Here is a 21,026-nt window from a genome sequence, read left to right on the forward strand (position 1 = left end):
TTTTAATTGGTTATGTGAAACCAACATATACTGTACTGTACCTGTCTAGTGGATCTTCAGCCTCTGGGACTATTAGAAGTCCATATACAGCATCCAGGATCTCTCTCATAGTCACATCAGCTGAGTAGTTTCGATCAAATATGTTGTGGCAAATCCTTCCCACACTGTTGATGTTGCAATGGTAAATCTATACTGCAGTTAAGGATTTTATAGTGTACAAAATGCTAAATAAATATAATTTTTCAATGGTGTTCTGTACTCTAATCTTAATGTATTCATCAAAACAGAAATCAGTTTATGAAAATAACTGTGAAACTTCTCTTAAGGATACAGGAGTGTAGAACCGGACAACAGGTGGTTTAACTGGATAATCACGACCAAACTCGCAGTACAGCTCAAAGGTTCCTTTCTCATAGGGAGTTTCTGGAGGTCCTTTCATGACAATCCTCCAAAAAGCTGAAATATATTTTAAATGTGCAATGATGGTTTTTGAGGAGTATGGCAGTTTCTGTTTGCAAAACATATCAAAGAAGCTTCAACCTACAAACAGTGGAAGGTGATGAGAAAATTTACAGTTTGGACTGCATACACTATACAGTAATAGACTGGGTTTGGATTTCAGTCAAATTTAGAGAGTCAAAAACATTAAGCCAGTTTTATAGAGATGCAAGCAACCTAGTTCAGTGAGGCCTCCTCCCCCCAATTATTGATATTGTTCACTGTTATTTAATTACTGATTAAATTAGTCACAGACAGTTGATATTATTAACTATTTAGAACATTTAATGCATGATAATTTGTTTAACAGGAGTAAAAGCATATACTGTCTTATTCTGACCACCAGCATAAAAGCAGGTTTAATCATACTTACTGAAGTTGGTTTCTGAGGGATACACAGAACAATATGGATGGGGATCACAGTGAAGACTCTTCAGTTCTTCTAAGATCCGTTTGTCTTTCTCCATGAAGCGACCGGACTTGGATTCTTGTATCTTATTTTTTAGTACGCTAATAAAGAAATAATTAGTATATTAGTATATACAGTATATACTGTGGTTTCACTACTGTTTACTGTAATTTGAACAATTTTCACGTGCACTGTATATAATCAATTTGGCCAGTTGTTAAGTCTATCATCACATGTCACAGTTTTTGGGTCCAAACATTTCTTCAGATTCCAAAAGTACACTGTGACTTTGCAAAAGCTTAGCTTAAAGATGTGCTATAAATGAATAGTATTCTCGCATGAAATAGTGTAGAGGACCCGGAATCAGTAATCGATACGTCACAACAAGCTCCCGCTCATGTGATATTTAAAATAATTAAATTATGTCCAATTCAGACCACAAGCTGACTTTGAATTGTACACTCAATACCTCTCTGTCCTGACCACTTTATCTTTGATTTGAGCAGGAAGCTTCCTTTCTGGTTTTTCATCATAGCCATGGGTGGCAAAAATGTTGGTCAAGTCTTCCTGTTGAAAACAAATATATAAAAAAAAGAATTGAAAGAAAATGTTTATCTCTAATCTTGCAGTGATCTTGCTGATGTTAGACATTTTCCATGCAATAACTAGATATTTGCAGAAATCAGATTTACACTCTGAGGCTATGTAATCTATATATAAAGACAGATAATTTCATTTCAAAATATAGCAATATTCAACACATTTACTGTTAAAGGTAAATAACAGGTACTGTAATGGCTTTTACTTCATACAGTGTACCTCTGTTTTTATGGAAGATGCGGGCACCTTTGTTCTCTCTGCCCTCAGCTCCATGGACAAGACTGTTTCCATCTCCAAAAGCTTAAGGGCAGCTTTTGCATTCTCAGGCTTAAAGCAATATCCGCCTTAATTTAATTGAGAAAACCACAATACTCTGTTAGCGACTCAAATCTGAAATAATTTAGTCAGGAACAAATGCACACTTCTTTGAATTTCTAACTACAGTTACTGACTACAAAACCCATACATGTCTATAGTGCAAGGAGACACTTTTGTATTCCCATTTATCTCAAGGGCAGTTGCTGGATCCTGCATTCAAAACATTGCTTTCCTGCACTAACGTTTTTAGTTTTCTTTCTTTCTTTCTTTCTTTCTTTCTTTCTTTCTTTCTTTCTTTCTTTCTTTCTTTCTTTCTTTTCCTTCTCTTTCTTTCTTTCTTGATACCAAGGGATTCATTTCTCTGAAATCACATGACAAACATACTGACACTTTTAGGCTAAATTGACAAAAACATGTACCGTCTCAAGCCCTTAACTAGCAACTGTTTGTCCTGAACTGACATCAAACGCAGTTACAGTATGAACATGAACATATCCTTTCTTTTTGTGTTTCCAGAAAAGTAATTTTACATGAACTTTACATGCTGATAGGCTATGTCAATTTAGAATAGAATAGAACATCACTGATCATTGAATAAACGTATAGCTTTTTGCACTTTGTTATAAATACTTGCAATTTTAGTGGGCTGCAATGAATCTAATTTCTAATCGAGATTACGATTAGGGATGCCAACATTACGTAATCGTTCAAAGCCGTGATTGCATTCAACGTCATTACATTGTAAATTAGTAAGTCACGAAATAAAAGTAAAATACCAATAAATCATGTTACTGGTACGTCATGTGTTAGCTGAGAAGGATTTGCATGCAGGTATGATGTTCATTTTATTCATCAGGAGCAGTTTCCATGTTTCATTAACAGTTTTTATTAGTATTGTGTATTCACCATGGTAACTGTTGTTTCCATAACCCCAAAAATGCCATTTTATTTTGACTTTGTGTTATTTTGTATATTTGTAAATGACTGTGGTGGCTCATACCAACATTGTATTAACAAAAGCTAGTCTCTTTAAAATTACAATTTATGTGTATGTAAGTAAAGGGGGACATACTTGTGTGTGTCAACAATTTTTGAGTAAACAAATTTATTGTAATAGACCTATCTATCTATATCTATATCTATATCTATAAACCTAATTATAGGATTTATACAACCAAACCAAAAATTATTCAGACACCATATAGCCTATATATATGTGTTTTACTACTGAGTGTAGGACACTAGTTAATTTATGTAACTTAGGATAGCAAGGTGTCTGAATAAATTTAGCTTTGACTGTATATATAATTCCTAAAGAAGTGGGTCGCGGCTTGATGACCATGAGAAAATGTGGGTCCCATGGCCAAACGAGTTGAGAACCACTGGTATACAGCTATTCAAAACATAATTCAATGTAAATTGTGCTAATCGTAATTAATAACCGCAATTACAATTTCAAGGGAATAATTGACTATTATGATTTTTGTCATAATCGTGCAGCCCTAATTTTAAAAATATTTTTACATAACTAAATACTAATAAATAACTTTTTGTATTATATTTTGTAGCATATTGCTGCACTTTATTTTATCGCTCTCTATTTTAGTGAATTTACAGAGGCTCTGGATTATTATTCTGTGCGTTATGATGTTAAGTGTAATGAGGCCCACTGCAGGCAAGCTTGGAGAACCCAAATGCAGTTTATTCAAATAATCTCAAATAAAGGCATGGCATGGAACTAATAACTTCAAAATAATCAGAAAACTGACCAAACAGTGGTTACAGGTAATAATACTTAACAAAAACACATAGCAAACACGAGGGTTTAAATACACAGACTACTAATGACAAGACAAGGGACACCTGTGCACAATCAAGATGAGACCATGACAACAATAGAACACATGACGAGGGGAGCACATGACTTAAAGGACATGAAACATGAACATGACTACTACTAACTACTTGTGACATTAAGATTGTTGATTACATTTATTCTGGACTATATAATTAGTCTAATTTAATAAAAAATGTATGGTAACACAACTTACCTTATAAGTTTGATATTATCAATGACAGATTGTGACCAAACATATTTATAAAATAGACACATGAAAACTGAATAATTCACAAAATAAATGCACGCGAACAAACCTGTTACATAGCTGATTCCATGTAAAATTGTGTTATCTGCCTTGCCAACAAGAACAGCATCAACCACAATATTTTTGTTAATCAGTTCTCTGGCAACAGTGACTGGATTATTTTTGGATCTGTAGATTAGACAATAAAAGATATACATAATCATTTTAGTTGGTGTAGTAATATTTTAAGAGTAAAATGTGATAACGTGCACTTTAATTCAAATGGTATAGGAATACACAAAGACACACACCTGTAATCGTTGCCATCTGTCAAACACAAGATGCGACATCTGCAGGCTGGAAACCTTTTCTTGATATCCTCAAACTCTGATACACCACGAACAAGTGCATCATATAACCTAGTGCATCCTGATGTTTCAATAGCATGCACTTGCTCCTATAAGTGTAAAAATTATATTGATTAAACACTGAGTACAAATAGCATTTATCATTACAACCAAATGCTTAGTAGTTTTTATTTACTTTAATTGTGATAATGGTGCAATAATCAAGACAAAAATACCTTAAAGGTTTCCAGATTTTCTGTAAATTTGAGAACAGTTTCCACATCCTTGTTGAACTTCACAAGGCAGATGACATGCTCAAAATCATATGCCATGCTTCGGTTGGAAAAGCTGTCAAAGATTTGCTTGACAGCATCAATGCGCTTCATTTGAGTGGCAGTGTCATAACATTCTCCCTTCATTGAAGAACTTGAATCAAAGAGCACCTGATAGGAGCATTAATTAATTAATTAATTTTGTTAATGTAAATTATGTAGACATAAGTTATATATAGATGTTGCATACATGCAAAAGAGTTTCTTAAAGTCCCCCTGTGATGAAAATCAAGCGTTTAATGTTGTTTAAATGTCTATGTGGTGTTTTTAATATGCTTTAAGACAAACCATGTGCAAATTCATAAGTCAAAACCATTATTGAGTATTTTCTCTTTAAAACTATACTGAACCAAAGACAGGCTCAAAAACGTGGTTTCAACTTGCTGGTGAATAAAATTAGAATATTGTGGAGAAGTTATAATTTTATTTAATTCAAAAAGTAAAACTTTCATATATTCTAGATTCATTAGAAATAAAGCAAAATATATCAAGCCTCTTTTTTTGATGATTATGGCTTACAGCTCATGAAAATAAAAATCCAATACATCAAGTTATTTGAATATATCCTAAGATAAATCAAAAAGGATTTACAATAAATAAATAAAAATCGGTCAGCCTGAACCAGCCTGTGGCACTGCTGAGGCGTTATTGAAGCCCAGGTTGCTCTGATAGCAGCTTTCAGCTCATCTGTATCGTTGGGTCGGGTGTTTCTCATCTTCCTCTTGACAATATCCCATAGATTCTCTATGGGGTTCAGGTCAGGCGAGTTGGCTGGCCAATCAAGCACAGTAATATCATGGCGAGCAAACCAGTCAGTAGTAGTTTTGTCACTGTGGGCAGGTGCTAGGGAAAGGAAATCGGCATCTCCATAAAGCTTGTCAGCAGATGGAAGTGTGAAGTACTCTAAAAGCTCCTGGTAGACGACTGAGTTGACTTTGGACTTGATGAAACACAGTGGACCAACACCTGCAGATGACATGGCACTCCACATCATCACTGACTGGAAACTTCACGCTGGACTTCAAGCAAGTTCTGAACCTCTCCACTCTTCCTCCAGACTCTGGGACCTTGATTTCCAAATGAAAGGCAAAATTTACTTTCATCTGAAAAGAGGACTTTGGACCTCTGAGCTACAGTCCAGTTCCTTTTTCTCTTTAGCCCAGGTAAGACGCTTCTGACATTGTCTCTGGTTCAGAAGTGGCTTGCACTAGGAATGTGACAGTTGTAACCCATTTCCCGAAGACGTCTGTGATAGGCGGTTCTTGATGCACTGACTTCAGCTTCAGTCCACTTCTTGCGAAGATCTCCCAAGTTCTTGAATCGGCTTTGCTTGACAATCTTCTCAAGGCTGTGGTCATTCCTGTTGCTTGTGCACCTTTTCCTGCCACACTTTTTCCTTCCAGTCAACTTTCCATGATTATGCTTCGATACAGCACTCTGCAAACAACCAGCCCTTTCAGCGATGACCTTTTGTGGCTTACAATCCTTAGGGTGTCAATAGATGCGTTTCCATTACAGATTTGCGCAAAACTTTTGCAATTTTTTCTAAATGTCGACAAAAAACTATTGCGAAATGACGGTGTTTCCATTATCCGATGTTATGCGACTAAAACGTCATTTTTTCCTCTCACGATAAGTCATTCCAAAAATCATGCCGACGGATGTTGGTAGGTTTACGTATATATCCCAGTCACTGCACTGGCCATTATTATTAATTGGAGGAGATATATGTGTGTTATCTAATCATTAATGGCAAGGAAAGACCCTTACTTGGAGCGGCACATATGAGGTGTGTCTGGGTGTTTCTCCCTCATTTCTGCTTCGAGGTCTTGATTGTGGCATTTCTTTGAGATTTAGAATCCAGTATTCCTGTAATTCTTTTGTCTTTTATGAATTTAATAAAGAACTCCGTCTCGTATTCTGTCCAAACATACCGCGTCATCTACGTCAGGTGACATGTAAATGCGCAAAAACTGTTTGCATTGCAGTTTTGCGAAATATTTCTTTTTCGAATTGCCTGAAAAACCACCTTATGTGAGCGTAAAAACGTTTTTGCGATAAATGGGAGTTTTTGCAAAATTGACGTGTTTCCATTGGGCGTATTTTCGCAATTTCAATTTGCGCAATTTGATTAGTGTATTAGTGTAGCATATATTACATTTTCACTTTCTTAAATAACTGATAAAAAGTATTGCACTTTTCCACGATATTCAAATTTTTTGAGACACAACTGTATAGGGTTAGGTATCGTTTAACTTTTATACTTTTAAAATGGAACCGGTGCCTAAACGGTGCCTGAACCGATACTTAAAAAAAGAGTCAAAACAATGGTTAATGACATTACAATGGTTAAACATCAAAACAATGGTTAATGACATTAACTGGCTTTTTTATTGCAAAAAATAAAATAAAATAAAAAATTCTTAAAATTGAATATATATATATATATATATCCATTTTAAAAATATATATATGTAAGGAATAATTGACGACAGGCCGTTGAATTATCAGAAAAATAATGCACACCCGAGGTGGTAATGCGGTCACGACGCGAAGCGGAGTGGCCGTTCACCTCGGCTGTGCATTATTTTTCTAATAATTCAACGGCCTGAAGTCAATTATTCCGCTTATACTACAGTTACCACACCTCGAAACATTGTTCAGATTATGTATTTCAAGACGTTTGTAAAGTTTTTGTCATTAAAACGCTCTTGTATGTAGGACTAATTTCTTACGCATCTAATCCCATGCCTCCGTTGCTAATTCCAAAACGTCATTTTAGAGTTAGTAACGGAGGTTTGAGCCACATAGCAGACTAATGCTGGGGACACACGACTAGCTGACACATTCTCTGACTGTTTTCATCGCAGCATATTTTAAACACCGACTTTGAACACAGACTGAATGCGCTGAACACGCGTTTGGACATGATCAGTCATAAGAATCAAATAACATTCATAACCGGCCTTAAAGTGTGTCCCCGGCTTTATGCAGTTATTAATGCAGTTATTAGAGAGAGATGTGCAATAATGAGACAGAAAAGCATGTGCGTCAATATTATTATTTATTTATTAATTCAATTCGTTTTAATTAATTCGTTCATTCTTTTGTTTCTATTATTGACAGATGACAGTAGACTAGCCAAATAAATGAAACCCAAAGCCCTTTTAACAAGTATGCCAATCAATAATTATTTATTTGTTAAATTATCTGCAATAAAAATCCGTGCTGCAGGACTATCCATTTATTTAGCCTATATTCAGTTTAATTTTCTATTGATTATATAGGACTATATACTTTATTTATTAAAATTAAAATGCATGTTTCCATTGATTGTGAAGCTAGACATTGAAAATTGCAGATCAAGCGCATGGGGCTAAATGTTTTTTCTTGTTATGAATTGTATCCTATTTTCCGTTATTACAGTTGACTACGCGAAGTGATATGGAACTGTAATGCGGTCAAGACCTGCCTGGAACTACTTTAGCTGTGCGTTTCCCTGAAAATAATGCACACCTTAGAACGTTCGTCAACCAATCAGATTCAAGCATTCAACGGCCCTGTAGTATAAATATATATATATATATATATATATATATATATATATATATATAGATAGATAGATAGATATATATATAGATATAGATATTTCAAGTAAATATATAAATATAAGTAGTCTAAATACAAAACAACAAATGTACATAACAAATTCACAATAAAACCTAAGCCACCAAATACAATTTAACACTGAATAACACTACAGTAGGCCTACTAATAACAGCAAAGTAGTCTTTATTCTTGGTATGCTACAAACCAGCTTTAAATTTCAGCAATTATTTTCATTTTTTTTATTTTTTTATTTTTATTTTGCCTTCTCTGGCCAAATACGACACCTCTCCTGACTTATTGCATGTCCTGCACAAAGTGAACGTTATTTTGGAACGCATCACCTTAAATGCTGTGACGTGAAACCCCTCATTGAAGAAGCTACACAATGTGTATCTAATCCCGTCATCAATTTATAATTAAAAAGATTGTTATTGCCGCATCGGTGTGTATTTTACAAACTATAAATGTTGTTTTGCTAATAGGGGAGAGCGGGGCACAAAGTAACGCTTTTTGACTTTCTCAGTTTGTGTAAATCTACTTATGGTTCAGAGTATTTATTTTTTCCCACATTAATTTCCCACATGTCTAGTACAATTATGTGTTTTTGTTTTATTAATACAGTATATACTTTTTTCTTGATATAGGCTACCCCGAAAGAATGGAAGTGAAATGTGACAACATGCCCCATAGGTGGGGTACATTGTAACGTGTGGGGCACATTGTAACATAACATATGGCAGCTTAAAATGTTATCTGATCTAATAAAAAAAATATACAAAACAAACTAAAATATTTTCTAAATAAAATACAATTAAAAAACTTTTTCATATAAAATAATGGCAATTTTTAATAATTAAATATAAACTCATTTTTAAGCTTTGACTACGAACACATGAAAACAGCTATACAACATAGTTCAAAACAAATAAATAATTAGTAATTTCTGAACATTGACTCTCAGTCTTTATTCACCTTTTTCTCACGTTTTCTCAATAAAATTAATAAAAGTATAGAATATAATAGCATATTTCTAATAGGGGCACATTGTAACGCAGTGTTACAACATGCCCCCGCCTGCACAACTGGGATTTAAACCCGGCTAGTGTCTTCTGCTGTTAAATAACATCTTGGAGATTAAAATAATATCAGATTTGTCTTCTTTTAAATAAACACAAAAAATAGAGATGAAAAATTGACTTAAGTAAGAAATTTACCTTTGCTATGGTTTAATAAATGTCTATGGATATCTTCCAAAAAAAAAATTTTTGGCGGAATTTTTTTCTATATAGTGTTGATATGGCAACTAGTAAATAAACAAAGTTTCATCATCCAAGCATGTGCGGAAGTATTTAAAACAAGCCTGTTACAACTAACCCCGTGTTAGGTTGTGCCCCGCGCTCCCCTACTTAAGTGTATTTAAATGTCTGAAACCTAAATAAAACTTATGTAGTTGAAAACACTGAATAGTTAGTGACATATGATAGCGCTCAGCGCGTCCGTCTCTGGCTCAGCGCCAGCCGACGCGCGAACGCAGATTTGAATTTAGCAGTTGATAATCATGCGATCTGAACGTTCTAATCACACCGGTGGGACTGATCGTCCGCGTCAAAAGGTTAACCAGCGATCACATGCGGTGATGTATGGAACGCCTAATGGGTCATATTTCGCCACTTTCCTACGTCGTTTTGTTAAAAAAACGCCGTAAAAAGCGCCGTTTAAACGGCCAGGACGCCGCTTTTTACGCCGCCGAAAAGCGAAACGCCGTAAAAAGCGCCGATGAATTGTGTAAACAACGGCGTATTTTTCGTCGGTTTGGAGGCGGCGAAAAAAACGACGCTCTATATGCCCATGTAACGCCGCTTTTTACGGCGCACAGTGTCCCCAATGACGCGTATCATAACGCGTCACAAGACGCGTAGTGTTAAATTATAATGATCTCCACCCTGTCTTTTCCAAAGCCAATAAATTTAAACTGGTATCACCAGTAAAGAACAAGAACAGACGACATTAATCCAACCCAGCACAAGGATGAGATTCGATCCATGCCTCAGTTCACTGAATGTTGCTGAAACTGAGGTAGATGGTCTAGCTCACTGCTAACGTTATACCGCCTTGTAAGGCAAGCATATTTTATTTATCATTATAATAGGCCCACTTTAATCTGTTATTTTTCTATGTTCTTTTATCGCACATTCTCGATTTTTTTCATCTGATTATTTGTAAAGCACTTTGCATAGCCACTTTATGCATTGTGCTTTATAAATAACCTCTTGCCGCTACTCCCCTTACACATTTGTTTGTGACAGTGTCATTGCTTGGGAACAATGATTGTAGACAGATAAACTGTAGCCAGTCGTATTGTTTCCCCCAACATATATTAACATCCAGTTGATTTGAAAAGCACAATCCAAACATAACGCAAGATATCCGCTAGGTGGAGATAATAAAATATTCTCGTATTATATATAATATAATCGTATGCCCTATTCTACCTATAGCCAACAATTATATTGTATTTTTATAAAATAAAATCTTGAATTGAATTATTTCAGTCAAACTTAACTGTAATAACGGAAATTAGGAGACAATTCATAACATGAAAAACAGCCCCATATGCGCTTGATTGCAATGTTCGATGTCTAACTTCACAGTCAACTGAAACATGCAGTTTAATTTTAATAAATAAAGTATATCCTATCTATAATAAATAATTTATTAAACTGAATATATAAATAAGTCCTGCTGCACAGGTTTTTGTAATTATTGCAGATCATATAAAATAAATAATTAGGCATATTGAGCGCGGACTGCATGGCACGGGCGTGAACACTTTTCACCTTCAACAATTTTCTTATCAACATTGGAAACAACTTTATCATTTCTGGTCATACAGACAATAATAATAATACATTATTATCAACTACTTTTATTTGTGTAAACTTACAATAACAAGAAAACTTTGCATTTGTAAAATAAAATAAAACAAGACGCCTTTTCATTATCTCCGTGAACTGGAGCATGAGAACTGAAACAAAATAGCCTATAGGCTAAAGCTTGAAATGTCCACTTTAAAACGAACAAATTCGAATCGAAAGCTAGCCTAATACCTTCTGATTATGTAATCCTTATGAAAGGTTTATTTCTCTCTAAATCGCACAGCGGAGATGGACATATGTTTTTAGCCTACTTTTAGAAACACCTTTCTGTGGGCTGTGGTTCCATAGGCTATAGCCTAGCTTTTCTCATTCTGCACTGCAGGAAAAATATCAATTCCAGGTTCTAATTTGGCCTTAGAAAACCAGTAAAATCGACATGTATTCCATATTAATTTGTGAATATTTTAAATGTTTAATAAAGGGGCAAAAAGTCATAAAAAAATCTGAAATGCCACAATCAAAACCTCAGAGCAGAACTGAGGGATAATCTCCCAACTCCTTGTCGTTCGCAAGGGCAACCCTGCCATGCTTGGATAACACGCCACACTGTAAAACCCAAAAGTTAACTCAACTCAAACCGATTGAGGAAACTGATTGCCGCAAACCGTTTAAGTTTAAAAAATAATACTAGTAGGCTATTGTGATTATTGTGAACTTATATATATATATATATATATATATTGAGTCAAACTCACTCATAATTTCAAAATTCATAATTTAGTATTGGTTTATTCAATCAAAAAAAAATATAAGTTAAATGAACTCATTTCGTTTAGTGACTTTCACTGACGTACGTCTCATTCCATTAATAATAATAGGCCTAATGTCTAATGCGGTGGCTGTGATATTATATAAACCATGTCCGTTGCCGTGATTTTAGGAATGACCTATCGCGAGAAAAAGTGACGTTTTAGTCGCATAACATCGGTTAATGGAAAAACCGCCATTTCGCAATAGTTTTTTTTAATCGATATTTAGATAATAGCGCAAAACATTTGCGCAAATCTGTAATGGAAACGCGGCTACTGACTGACTGAACGCGCTGAACAAGCATTATAAAAGGCTACATTCATAAACGGCCTACAGTAAAGGTGATGATACACAGGGCAACTTTTTGAGCAATGTTGCCATCAACGGGCAAGATGAGACACAGGGCCCACGACTGATCAAAATTATCCAGATAGAAATACCAATACCATTTTCAATGGTAAAGCGCCCAAGCAACAATCGCTCGGCAAGATTGCCCAGCAACATCAAAAAGTTGCCCAATGTATCGTTACCTTAAGTGTATCCCCGGCTTTATGCCGTTATTAATGCAGTTATGAGAGAGAGAGAGAGAGAGAGAGAGAGAGAGAGAGAATTCCATATATTCAATGTTATTATTTATTAAATAAATTCGTTCATTCTTTCTATTAGCAGTAGAATAGCCTACTAAATGAAAACGCAAAGCTCTTTTAACAAGTAGGCCTAGGTCAATCAATATGCCTAATTATTTATTTTATATGATCTGCAATAATTACAAAACCTGTGCAGCAGGACTTATTTATATATTCAGTTTAATAAATTATTTATTATAGATAGGACTATATACTTTATTTATTAAAATTAAACTGCATGTTTCAGTTGACTGTGAAGTTAGACATCGAACATTGCAATCAAGCGCATGGGGCTGTTTTTCATGTTATGAATTGTATCCTAATTTCCGTTATTACAGTTAAGTTTAACTGAAATAATTCAATTCAAGATTTTATTTTATAAAAATACAATATAATTGTTGGCTATAGGCCATAGAATAGGGCATACGATTATATTATATATAATACGAGAATATTATATTATCTCCACCTAGCGGAGATCTTGCGTTATGTTTGGATTGTGCTTTTCAAATCAACTGGATGTTAATATATGTTGGGGGAAACAATACGACTGGCTACAGTTTATCTGTCTACAATCATTGTTCCCAAGCAATGACACTGTCACAAACAAATGTGTAAGGGGAGTAGCGGCAAGAGGTTATTTATAAAGCACAATGCATAAAGAGGCTATGCAAAGTGCTTTACAAATAATCAGATGAAAAAAATCGAGAATGTGTGATAAAAGAACAGAGAAAAATAACAGATTAAAGTGGGCCTATTATAATGATAAATAAAATATGCTTGCCTTACAAGGCGGTATAACGTTAGCAGTGAGCTAGACCATCTACCTCAGTTTCAGCAACATTCAGTGAACTGAGGCATGGATCGAATCTCATCCTTGTGCTGGGTTGGATTAATGTCGTCTGTTCTTGTTCTTTACTGATTGGGTGATACCAGTTCAAATGTATTGGCTTTGGAAAAGACAGGGTGGAGATCATTATAATTTAACACTACGCGTCTTGTGACGCGTTATGATACGCGTCATTGGGGACACTGTGCGCCGTAAAAAGCGGCGTTACATGGGCATATAGAGCGTCGTTTTTTTCGCCGCCTCCAAACCGACGAAAAATACGCCGTTGTTTACACAATTCATCGGCGCTTTTTACGGCGTTTCGCTTTTCGGCGGCGTAAAAAGCGGCGTCCTGGCCGTTTAAACGGCGCTTTTTACGGCGTTTTTTTAACAAAACGACGTAGGAAAGTGGCGAAATATGACCCATTAGGCGTTCCATAGTGATGATGCTCTTTACGTCCGTTTCGGAGAACTAGAGGGCAAATATTTCAACCAACAGCTGAGGCATTTAAAGGCACAATATGTAACTTTTTTGCTTTAAAATTAGCAAAAATCACTATATCTACGTTATATATTTTTTTTAGTTGTGTACTTACATTATCCTGACTGTTTCCAACAACTTAACCAGGAGAAATTTTAATTGAATTTTTAGACACGGCACGTTTCTTTATTTCCGTTTTGTCGCAGTCAATGGCGCCATATCCGCGTTGTCCCTGGTTTCCGCATAGACAGTATATAAACTGGACACAGTGACCCCATAGGTTTCAACGGAGAGAAGTTGAAGCACATTAGAAGCAGTCACTTCCTGATTGCCGAGCGTACTGCGCAGACTCAAACTGAACTTGACGACGTGGATGTGACGTGAGCAGCCTGCCTGACAGTTGTACGTTTTCTAGTAGCCGTGCCAAGCGAAATCGGAACCATTCCCTTCCGAATCTCGCAGAGACGGAGAGTGTGAGTAGGAGCTGTCCATGAGCTAGGAGCAGGAGCAACGTCATGACTCTCTATGGGCTTCTCCCTTTACTTTATCGGACTTTATGCCTCCACGTCCCCCCGATTGATTGCGAGCTTCTCTTCCTGTCTCTACGGTAATTTCCAGAGAGTCGCGTGGTTATGACGCAATCGTTAGCCTACTTTTACAAAAACTGCTTCTACGGGGCCATAACGTAAGATACAAGGTAATGGAGCCTTTTATACATTGTCGTGTTTCTTTAGAAATAAACAATGGACAAATGGAGTCTTTAAACGCCTCAGATGTAAAGTTATTCGCTGTCAAAGTGACGCGAAAATGAATGGGAGTCAATGGGATGCTAACAGCAGGTGAAGGCTTGTTAGCCAATGGCGGCTCCCGGGGGTACCTTCAAAATAATATGAAACCCTGACCGCCTGGGTTTCCGCCTATGGTTTCCGCTCGTACTGCCATGGTAACCAGAGCTATGAGCAGAGCCCTCTGATTAACCAAAGCGTCAGACGCAGACAACTGTGGAGTTCGCAATGTCTATTTGCACGTTGTTGTTTTGTTCAAACATTACGGACCATGGCAAGCAGACTTTGGATAAAAAAGGAGAACTAAAACGAGAATCAATATCAGCGCGGTGTTTTCGAGATGCCGAGAGCTCCCATTGACAGTATATAAACGAGAGCTCCACGTCCGAGACTTTGACCGCTCCTACATGTACTTATTAAACAGGTGAGCACATTTACATAAAACTAATCAATGTTATATAGTTCAACAATGATAAAATGTTAGAATATGATCTGTATGTTATTCTAATGTTGATCTAGCTTACTGCTAGTCTCATACAGACAAACTAACACATACTTTTCAACACATTCAAATGCAGTTTAGTGTGCTAATGTAATGTTAGACCAGGTGAAACAGCGCTGCGTTACCTCACAAGTTTAATTTGTCTAATAAACTGACCTGTGAGTAGTAATTCTGCGTGTAGTTCGGTAGAATGAAATGTCCGTATTCCTTTTATATCCGCGGGAGCTCGCGTCGCGTGTGGAGCTGATAGCTGTCTCTTAGCAATCCCGAACTGCTTCATATCACAGTCATGATAAAAGCATCGATGTATTCAGTCATCCATAAACATTATTAGATCGGCCGGCTTGACGTTGACGACAACATCCATAATTCTTAGCATGTGTTGCGTCATCAAACTACGCCTTTGTTATTGTAAAGAGGTTAGCGACCCCTAGTGGCGAAAAATTCCATACTGTACGTTTAAGTGGCACCGAAATGAGGCACCGAAATCTGGGTTTGATTCAGTCATGTTACATACCGGTTACTTAGGTACTAGTTCCATATCGGTACCCAACCCTACACCTGTATGTTTTGACCATCTGATAATCAAAAAGGAAATAACATATACAAAACTGCTTTGACTTGTTACAGTTAGGGATTATCCTCCTTTTTCCTAATGAGCCTACTGCATTTTAGATAATGGGAGGCACTTCCGGTTTGAGGAAGTTCCACTCAAAAAATAATAATTTAAAATCATAAGGTTGTGCTACAAATAATTCTTATCCGTCAGTTTGACTGAATGAGCTGTAAAATTTCTTTCATAATCTATTTTAGACGTCAGGGGAATGGTCACCAGCTGGTCACAGGCAAAAATCCAAGAACCAAGAGACAATGAAACCAGGGAGAATGCTCAGAAATGCAGTATAAACACTAAACAAGACTTTGCAGGGAATGAATGAGTGTACATGGTTTAAAGGGGCTATATGCAACTGTTTCCCCAAAATAAACGTAACAATAGCCTTTTTATTTGACCATGTATGACTCAAACATCTCCTGATGAGCATACTGACACCTTGTCAGCTCACAGTGGGTGCACCTATAAGCCTGTATCCTATTTTTCCTATTTTTTGTCGGGTCGGATTTTTCGCGCGCTGTCTGCGGATGTGACGTCAAGCGCGTTCATGTTAAACGTTTCAGATCACTCTGCCACCACCGCTAGTCAGCAAACAAACTTAGTTTCTCAAACAATATATGTATTTGACTGTTCTTACCTCTGTAAACATAATGTTGACTTCTTTGCAGCGGATGACTTGTGAAGTGTGCACGTACGAGAGCGAGCAGAAAGGAAGAGCAGTTCCGTTTATTGGCCACAGGTGTCAGTCGCGAGTTTAAATTTCAGAAAAAAGCATATAGCCCCTTTAACCCTTTCGCACGTACGATCACACCGGTGTGATCAGTCTAGGCTGGTCCCTGGAGCGTACGATCACACCGGTGTGATTAGAACAGTCAGTGCATGACGCGATCAACTGCTAAATTCAAATGTGCTTTCGCGCGTTGGCTGGCGCTGAGCCAGAGACAGGCGCGCTCAGAGCTGTCATATATCACAACTTTTCAGTGTTTTCAACCACATAATGTTTATTTTAGGTTTCAGACATATAAGTACTAAAAAAACAATACATTTAGAGTTTGTAAAATACACATTGATGTCAAAGGAAGAGGCAATAATAATCCTTTCCATTATAATTAGTTATATTCATATCAGATACACATTGTGTAAGTAACTTTAAAGTGTACTCTATTCTTCTCCCAGTTCACCAGCCACTTACATTTATGTATTTCGGGAGAAGTGGAAGAATTCACGTGTTGTAAATCCAACAGATCCGATTCTCTAAACTGCTGTCTGCGGCACAAACTAACATGGCGGCGCCCATCACGCATACAGCTCAACTAACGCGATCGTTATAAAGGTGTTTAAACAACAATATACTTCCACTTGCATGTATTTGACAATCGGAATATCACATATTTCATGCCATATCTAACAAATTTGTGAATATTTTGAATAAAAAAGGAAAAATGACATAAAAGCAGATCATCATTCATTCAGCTCTGTTGTTGCTGCGGTGTGTCACGTGACAAGCAATGACGCGTCACCATGGAAACCATAAAGTGGCATTCTAAATAATGGTCGCCTTGAAAAACTCACGCTGGGGGGTCAGCCAGAATATTTTAAACTTACGTGTGAAAGGGTTAAATAGGCTAATGGTGCGTTCTATTATTTATCCATTTATTCGTGTCGGAGTTCCAACTAGGAAGACAGACATTGCCTAGCAACACGCGCCAACGCACCCCCTTTCCTCAGATTTCCCAGCTCGGAAGTCGGACAACCGTGAGGACACTGGCCAAGAATTCCGATACGGAATCCAAGATGGCTGCGCCCTGTGTGACTTGGAAGTATGAATTGTTTTCATTGTTTTTGGACCGCTTTGGTTGTTTAAATTATGATTTTAATCACTCGTATTACTGCAATACCTTACTGCGTCCGTATCACTGCCTGTGGGTATGGGAATTGGTCTTGTTGTGAGTGCAACATTGAATGCAGCCTTGTTTCAAACGGGTGTTACTAACGTGGCTAGTGTTGTTAACAGAAGATAAACTAAAACATAGCACATACTTCTGGAGCGCCTGGTACTCGGCCAGTGCTACCATAGCAACAGCTTTCCGGGTGGCGTCCTTGTTTTTTCTTCGACTCGGACGCACAAAACATACCAGAACGCTTGAAGTGTGGAAGTGACGTCATATCCGAGGGCCTTCTTCTTCTTCTTCTTCTTCTTCTTCTTCTTCTTCTTCTTTTCGATTTATGGCAGATTGCAACCATGACTTTTGAAGGTGCATACCGCCACCTACTGTATCGGAGTATTTAACATGAGCTATGTCCTTTGGGACTACTTTATATCAAAAAATAATAATATCCGAGGGCCGAGACGGTTCGTTGACAATAATAGAACGCACTATAAGACTGACAAGGTAATGAGACACAGGTTGATGCAACTCCGGGCAGTGATTTATGGGAAATGTAGTTTGTGAGGGAATGACAATAGTCTGATGTGGAGTGCCCTCTGGTGGCTCTCAAGGAAGCTCTCATAAATCACTGCCCGGACTCATCATCCCCGATTGCATCCACCTGTGTCTCATTACCTTGTCAGTCTTAGCCTATTTAACCCATGTACACTCATTCATTCCCTGCAAAGTCTTGTTTAGTGTTTATACTGCATTTCTGAGCATTCTCCCTGGTTTCATTGTCTCTTGGTTCTTGGATTTTTGCCTGTTTCTTGGATTCCTTTTTTGCCTCTGACCCCTGCCTGCCTGCCTGTTTGTTTGTTTGTTTGGACTGCCTTCCTGTGCTTGACCCTTTGCCTGTGTTTGATTACAATTCTGGATTACTCAAATAAACTGCATTTGGATCCTCAACCTTTGTGTCTCAGAGCAGTTTGTGACAAGAATGTTAGTTATTTTAATGTGACATGGTATACCAAGAATATGGCAAGAGCTCTTTTCAGTCACTGCATCCCCTCAATGTTTTCCCTCAATTTTTAAGTTAATGAACCATTTTTATTAAGGCAACGTAGGTTATATAATACAGACATATATTACTCGAGGGATATTTAACATGTCCGTAATACTGATGCAGAAATAATCACTTTTTTGGGGTTATTCATTGTCTGTTATAGTCATTTGTTAATGCTTTTACACTTTTAAATTTTAATTTAATTAATGTTCGATGTTTGGAGGGTGAGAAGAATTATGCCATCTTTTACCCAAAAAAGTGGATTGCCATCTGAAAGTTTAGCAAACATTACATCAGAGTAAAATCTTATCTAGTTCACAACACTTACCACAATGGCCTCTTTGGGGGTTTTGCTGACTTTAATGGTGCTGTCAGTTCTGTTATCATTGAGCCTGAATGGGTAAAATTGTAAAAGAAAGTTATTTGTACAATTTGCACTGTAAACCATACACATATGTAAAAGAGTAAAACATCTGCTCAGTCGAGACATTATTTTGTAGGAAAATCACATTTTTGCAATGGGTTTTATGATTTATGAGTAAAATAAAGACAGTGGTTAATATTACTTGAAGATACTTGAACATTTCATTGTAAATAATAAATTTCACCGTCTAATACAGGATTTTTGAAGACACACTAAAACAGAAAAATGTGATGCTATCAAGTTGCTACATAAGGGCTACAACTGTTGTCCCATTAGTTACATATAATACATCATGCACTAGTGTAAACACAAGTGAACAAGAATACAAAATGTACAAAAGGTTGCACATTCTTTCAATTCTAAATTTCACAAACACAAAGTAGCAAAAGCATTTATTTGTAACAATCAAAACAATGGATAATTGTGCAAGTTCTTAATTTTGAGACAAATTTAAAGGGTTAGTTCACCCAAAAATGAAAATTATGTAATTAATTACTCACCTTCATGTTGTTCCAACCCCGTAAGACTTTCGTTCATCTTCGGAACACAAATTAAGATATTTTTGATTAAATCTGAGAATGAAAGTCTTACGGGGTTGGAACAACATGAGAGTGAGTAATTACTGACAGAATTTTTGGGTGAACTAACCCATTTTTGGGTGAACTAACCCTTTAAGAAAGATTTTGGTGAGTATATTGAGGATAACAAGGTAGATACAAAGTTTACTTCCTAAAATGGATATGGTACGCATATGGGCAGGGAATACTGATGCTGATGCTTTGGTAATTTCTGACACCTGCTTAATAATTCAGCTTTAGACAATGCTATTAATATTAATGTAAGCCACCCCTTCGAACACGAATCTCAAGAACGGTCTGTGATGAGGGGCTTTTAAAGTATCTGGATATTAAAGTATGCATCTTTCAAATCCACTGACAAAAAACAAATCCCCTGGGCAAATCTGTAAGAGTATTTGTTTTTAAAGTTAGCATTCTTAACAGCCGTGTTATCAGATCATCTCAAATCGAGGATGGGACGAAGGCCTTGGAAGTAGCGTTTGCAAAAGCCTGACTTGCTGCGGGCTGTGGGAAATTTTTTCTCAGCACCCTTTGCTAGCAGAACTTTTATTTAGGCTCGGAGGACGTGAGCATCTATGTCTGAGACTGAAGTGTGAATCACACCCCTGAAGTGGGTAGCCTGTGAGCGAGCTAGAGTAACCCAGTTTGATTATTTCTAAAACCCAATTTGACACGCCGGGAATGGCTTCCCAAGCCTGGCTCTGGGCGGTGAGGGGTTGAAGAGTCACATGTGGTAGATCGCCGCGTTGTGGCGGGGGGCTGAGGCTTGTGACAGGACAGTGAAGAGAAAGAATGCTCTTTTTGAGAAGGTGTTTGTTTTTATTTGACTCGCTATAACAGAGGAAGGAGGTCTGGGCACGCATACCACTGGTGGGGTGGACCCAGTACGGAAATTAAACACAGCGCCTCCAACACCTGGAACTGATCAGGGGGTTGGGAGGTGAACACACAGAACTTCCAAAAACATCAGGAATGCTTGGGCTGCTTGAAATGGGTAGCGCTTAGCTGGACGGAAGTGCTGCTTCACCTCAGGTTCCGCCTTGGACTGGGGCTGAGTGTGAGCGGGAGCTGGCTTGGTGTGCTGATGAGTCGATGACGACTAAAGCCTAGTTCACACTACAGGATTTTAAGCCCGCAAGTTAACGAGCTCGCCGACAGGTCGGGCTGTAATCGCGTGCAAATCTGTGGGTGATCCACGATCGCCAGTCTTTATGTGTGAAATACTAAACGACGCATCAAAAACGCTCGCTGAGACCTCGCCGACGCCAGACAAATATCTAGCATGCTAAATATCTGGAGGTGTCGGCCAACTAATATAAATATATATATATATATATATTTATAATTGTGCAGCTCCCCCTGTCAATGATC

The 21,026-nt window shown here is 37.2% G+C and overlaps 1 protein-coding gene across 2 annotated transcripts in view; it reads right to left on the reverse strand.

The window, feature by feature from the left end:
• The window catches only part of LOC311087953 (uncharacterized protein), a 77,168-nt gene that overhangs the window by 2,755 nt on the left and 53,387 nt on the right, over window positions 1-21,026 (reverse strand). For both annotated transcript variants that reach the window (XR_014607398.1, XM_084121489.1), the window contains exons 14-22: window positions 18,982-19,045; window positions 4,493-4,699; window positions 4,221-4,366; window positions 3,980-4,098; window positions 1,727-1,851; window positions 1,377-1,474; window positions 872-1,008; window positions 332-456; window positions 42-187 (exon numbers count right to left, since the gene is read on the reverse strand). Coding sequence is in view for 1 of the 2 variants with exons in the window: in XM_084121489.1 (XP_083977615.1) it covers window positions 42-187; window positions 332-456; window positions 872-1,008; window positions 1,377-1,474; window positions 1,727-1,851; window positions 3,980-4,098; window positions 4,221-4,366; window positions 4,493-4,699; window positions 18,982-19,045 (1,167 nt within the window). In the remaining variant the exon portion in view is untranslated. The remainder of the gene's footprint in view (window positions 1-41; window positions 188-331; window positions 457-871; window positions 1,009-1,376; window positions 1,475-1,726; window positions 1,852-3,979; window positions 4,099-4,220; window positions 4,367-4,492; window positions 4,700-18,981; window positions 19,046-21,026) is intronic.

This window comes from Abramis brama (assembly GCF_963993115.1).
Source record: "Abramis brama genome assembly, chromosome: 8".
Classification (NCBI taxonomy): Eukaryota; Metazoa; Chordata; class Actinopteri; order Cypriniformes; family Leuciscidae; genus Abramis; species Abramis brama.